We start from the raw sequence: 3,734 nt of genomic DNA on the forward strand, positions 1-3,734 counted from the left end.
TAGGTTGCTCAGTTATTCTTATTGCTGGTAACTGAGCCTTTTTCGCTGACCGAAAAGTGCCAAAGCTGCTACCGTGTTGTGCACTTGTTTTGACACGACGACATTTTCGCAAAACCTCTTGCTTGACGACGGTATCACGTTTTTCCTGCCAAAATGACGCTGGTTTGTGCGTACTCACGGTTGTTCTAAGAGAAAATCTCGTACCCGTAGTCGTTCTCGTCCAAGAATCTAATGCTCTCTATTAAACTCCCTACTGACGTTACGATCGCAAGTAGTGAAGTACAGCAACAAGTCATTGCGGCAATCGACTTCCTTCAACGTACAAAATGCAAAGACTCTTATGTTAAAAACACTTATAATCGTAATAGGCTTCTTTCTTTACGAAAACCTACGCACCTTCAAGAAGACGATCTCTTATATGCTTCAGATCCTCACCACCTTCTTGTAGCGCACTGACGATTTTGTCAAAGCATCTTTGCTCTTGTTCCTGAAGCAGCTTTGAACGTTCCGCTAGAAAACTCTGTTTTACTGCTCTTAAAACCATTTCTGATTTTAATTCCACTTGTTTATCGTAAATTTGCTGCCTTTTGATCTTCTGTAACACTTCTTCGCACGCGGTGAGGATGCCATACTGACCATCAAAAGGAATGTCATCAAATGTGGTATGACAAAAAGGCAAACCAAAGAACTCCACAGGTGTCTTCTGACAAGAAAATATAAAACATGATCAGTAAAATTGTCGGTGGAGCAAAGTTGTGCTCTGGGTGCTCCTTCGGCCACCTAAAAACGGTTCAATTAAGCAAGGACAGTTAAAAGAACAAATAACGTCCGGAGGCCCGTTTCTCGAAGGTCTCGAAAGTTTACGGGCCATTTTCGGGTGTCACAATCCCCTTGATATCACAATAATAAGTCGTCAAACTTCACAGTCATTTTGCCAGCTTGTTGTTACCCAGAAAACATGTTAAAACATCGGCTTTCCAAAACAAGCGCTTGACAGTTTCACAAATGGCTTTTCGGGACTTTCGAGAACGGGCCCCTGGTAACTAGTGGACAGAGCTAGAACTACAGTAGATATAGTCGTCAGGACCATGCCATTTACCAAAAATTAGGAATAAAGGAGAAAAATGGGCATAAAATACGGAAAAAAAATACTAAACGTACATCACGTTGTGCGACAGAAAGTGAGTACCCATCCAGAATCGACAGGGTTCTGGGCATGACGTACAGTAGGAGCTTATCATTGTGTCCGAAAGACACTCAGACATTCATCGTCTAGTGTAACTACAAGACAGCTCACACCATGGCTCATGTCAGCTCGCGGTCAGAGGTATGCGCATTTCGCCCAGAGTCTGCCAAGAGTTGCTCCTTCGCTTTCATTCACTCGCGCAGTAACCCAAAATGAGTATAAAAACAGGTGTCCTCAATTTAAGGACACATATGAGAACATATGGTGGCTCATGTCTGCCAAGAATGTCAGACCGTTAAGTCAAGGTTACATCCGCGATTGTGACAGTCACGGTTCGGGGCCTCTTGTTTTGCAACTCTCTGTCTATGTGCAACCAATTGTGCCGGTCCAGTTTAACTTAGGCTCATTATATATTCATACCACGTAACAAAAGTCCCATTGAGTTTTTGACTACTCTGCAACAGTGACATCCTCCGAGAAAAGAGACGAAAATTGGATGAACGGAATACTCTTTGTGCTGTTTGGATTAAGGATTGGGGTAAGAGTTTAGGCCTAGTTTGTTACGTTTAATTAAGGGTTAGGGTTAGTTCGTTATGAATGGGCTTTAGGGTTAGGATTAGGGTTTATTCGTGAAGAAATCAGCAACAGATCGCTGCATAATGATGGCCGCCGACAATTTGAAACATTAGTGAAAACGAGATTCTTTCACGGACGAACGCTGGATACATAAACTACAGGCTCTCAATACAATGAATACAATACAGTACATACTTAATTGACCACTCCCATAGGGGCTTTTCAGGGCCAATGAAATACAATCACGACATTCAAGAATCCCAACTTGCCGGAGGCAAGCCGTAGTTGGCTGAGAAGTTGAACCAGGGACAACCAGGCACAAATTCAACCAGTGGTCAGAACGTATCTTGTACCAGGGATCCCCGAATCTCATGGCAAGCGTCCTAACCACTATGCCACACTGCCTCAAGACGGACAGATGCAGCTGAATCTTGATGTATATTTTCAAACAATGAAAACTTAGAAATTAGAAAAACGATTGCTTTTCACGAGATTTTATTGATATCCTTTTTTTTTATCATTAGCACCATAAAGGGGGGGGGGGGGGGGGGAAGGGGGAATGGGATTTACATTATTCCCCCCAACTGCATCCGCCCCTGCTTTGAAATACATTGAATTATAGACCTCTTTCATAATGGCGGCCAAATAAATATTATTTTGCTTTAAAGCTAATAAGGCTTTCTAGCCTCGCTACGACGAGCAAATTTCAAAAGAACTTTTGTTTCCGAATCACCACCGGTAAAAATACATCTCTTCATTTCATTAATCGGGATTAACTTATAACATCTCTTTCAGCATAATCGCTAATGCGCTCCATTTCGACAATTTAGATCCTAGCAGTACGGCCGGACAGTAATGATAATAATCTAGTTTCATAGATATTTTTGCTCTTTGGCCATTTCAAATTCAGCAGGAAAAGAGAACAAACAGTGGTTACAAACATTTTCATTTTATACTTGACGTTTCATATGCTGCAACATACATCATCAGAAGTGACATTTGATGTTATGGCCGGTAGAATCTGCAACAGCAGAGGCGTGACCGACTTGTGTAAGAGCTTTGAAATTCTCGGACTTCCTATCATGCAATCTTCTTTTTGTCTTACGGATGTAGAAGGAATCACAGTCCTAACAACTGGCTTTGTATACTATTTTAGATCTTTGAGAACGACTGAAACGGTCTTTGTAAGGAAAAAAAAGAGACTTAAGCCTGCAGGTGTTTTGAAAAATAACCCTAAGATTAACACCGCCATAAAACTTACTGATACAAGATTTAACAAGTCGAGCAAGAGCTTCACTTTGAAAGCCGAAATAAGGCAAGACAAGAAAGATATCTTTCTTCGGAACAGTGGTGGTAGGTTCAGCAGACCTTTTCTTTTGTCTGTTCAAAACATCATTAACGTGATAACAAAGAACGCCTCTTGGGTAACCATTTTGAAGGAGAGTGTAGATCGCAGAGAGTCGACTGTAACAAGGAAGAACTCGAGCAGATGAGTAAACAGCGATAGGTGACGGTTGCGGATTAAATTGATTTTATACTTTCTTGGAGTGAAAGAGTCCCACTTGGTGTTTCACTCCAAGAAAGTATAAAATCAATTTAATCCGCACCCTCACCTATCGCTGTTTACGCGATGTTTTTGTGTAAAAGTTGTAACTGTAACTTCTGATGATGTTGGTTGCACCATACGAAACGTCAACTATAAAATGAAAATGTTTGTAACCGCTGTTTGTTTTCTTTTCCTGTTCATCTAGTTTGATGGCGTCCAGCATCCGAACTAGTAATGACCAGTAACCAGAAGGTCGCACATAGGTTCAACTCCTGCAAACAGATTTTTTCCGAGTATTCCCGAGTCACCATCGATAAATAGAGGTGCAATAAGACATAAGCCACTTTGGACAATATCGTAATAATCTTTGTTTGTCCCCTCAAATCCTCTTGGTTTCTCTAGGGACTCTCTTGTAAGTCCCAAGAG

General features: G+C 41.4%; 1 protein-coding gene across 1 annotated transcript in view; it reads right to left on the reverse strand.

Annotated features, from left to right (window-relative positions):
* Window positions 1–388: 388 nt before the first annotated feature.
* The window catches only part of LOC138031348 (uncharacterized), a 49,092-nt gene continuing 45,746 nt past the window's right edge, over window positions 389–3,734 (reverse strand). Inside the window, exon 13 of the mRNA XM_068879054.1 lies at window positions 389–703. Within this exon, the coding sequence (XP_068735155.1) occupies window positions 389–703 (315 nt within the window). The remainder of the gene's footprint in view (window positions 704–3,734) is intronic.

Source organism: Montipora capricornis, chromosome 14, assembly GCF_036669925.1.
Source record: "Montipora capricornis isolate CH-2021 chromosome 14, ASM3666992v2, whole genome shotgun sequence".
Classification (NCBI taxonomy): domain Eukaryota; kingdom Metazoa; phylum Cnidaria; class Anthozoa; order Scleractinia; family Acroporidae; genus Montipora; species Montipora capricornis.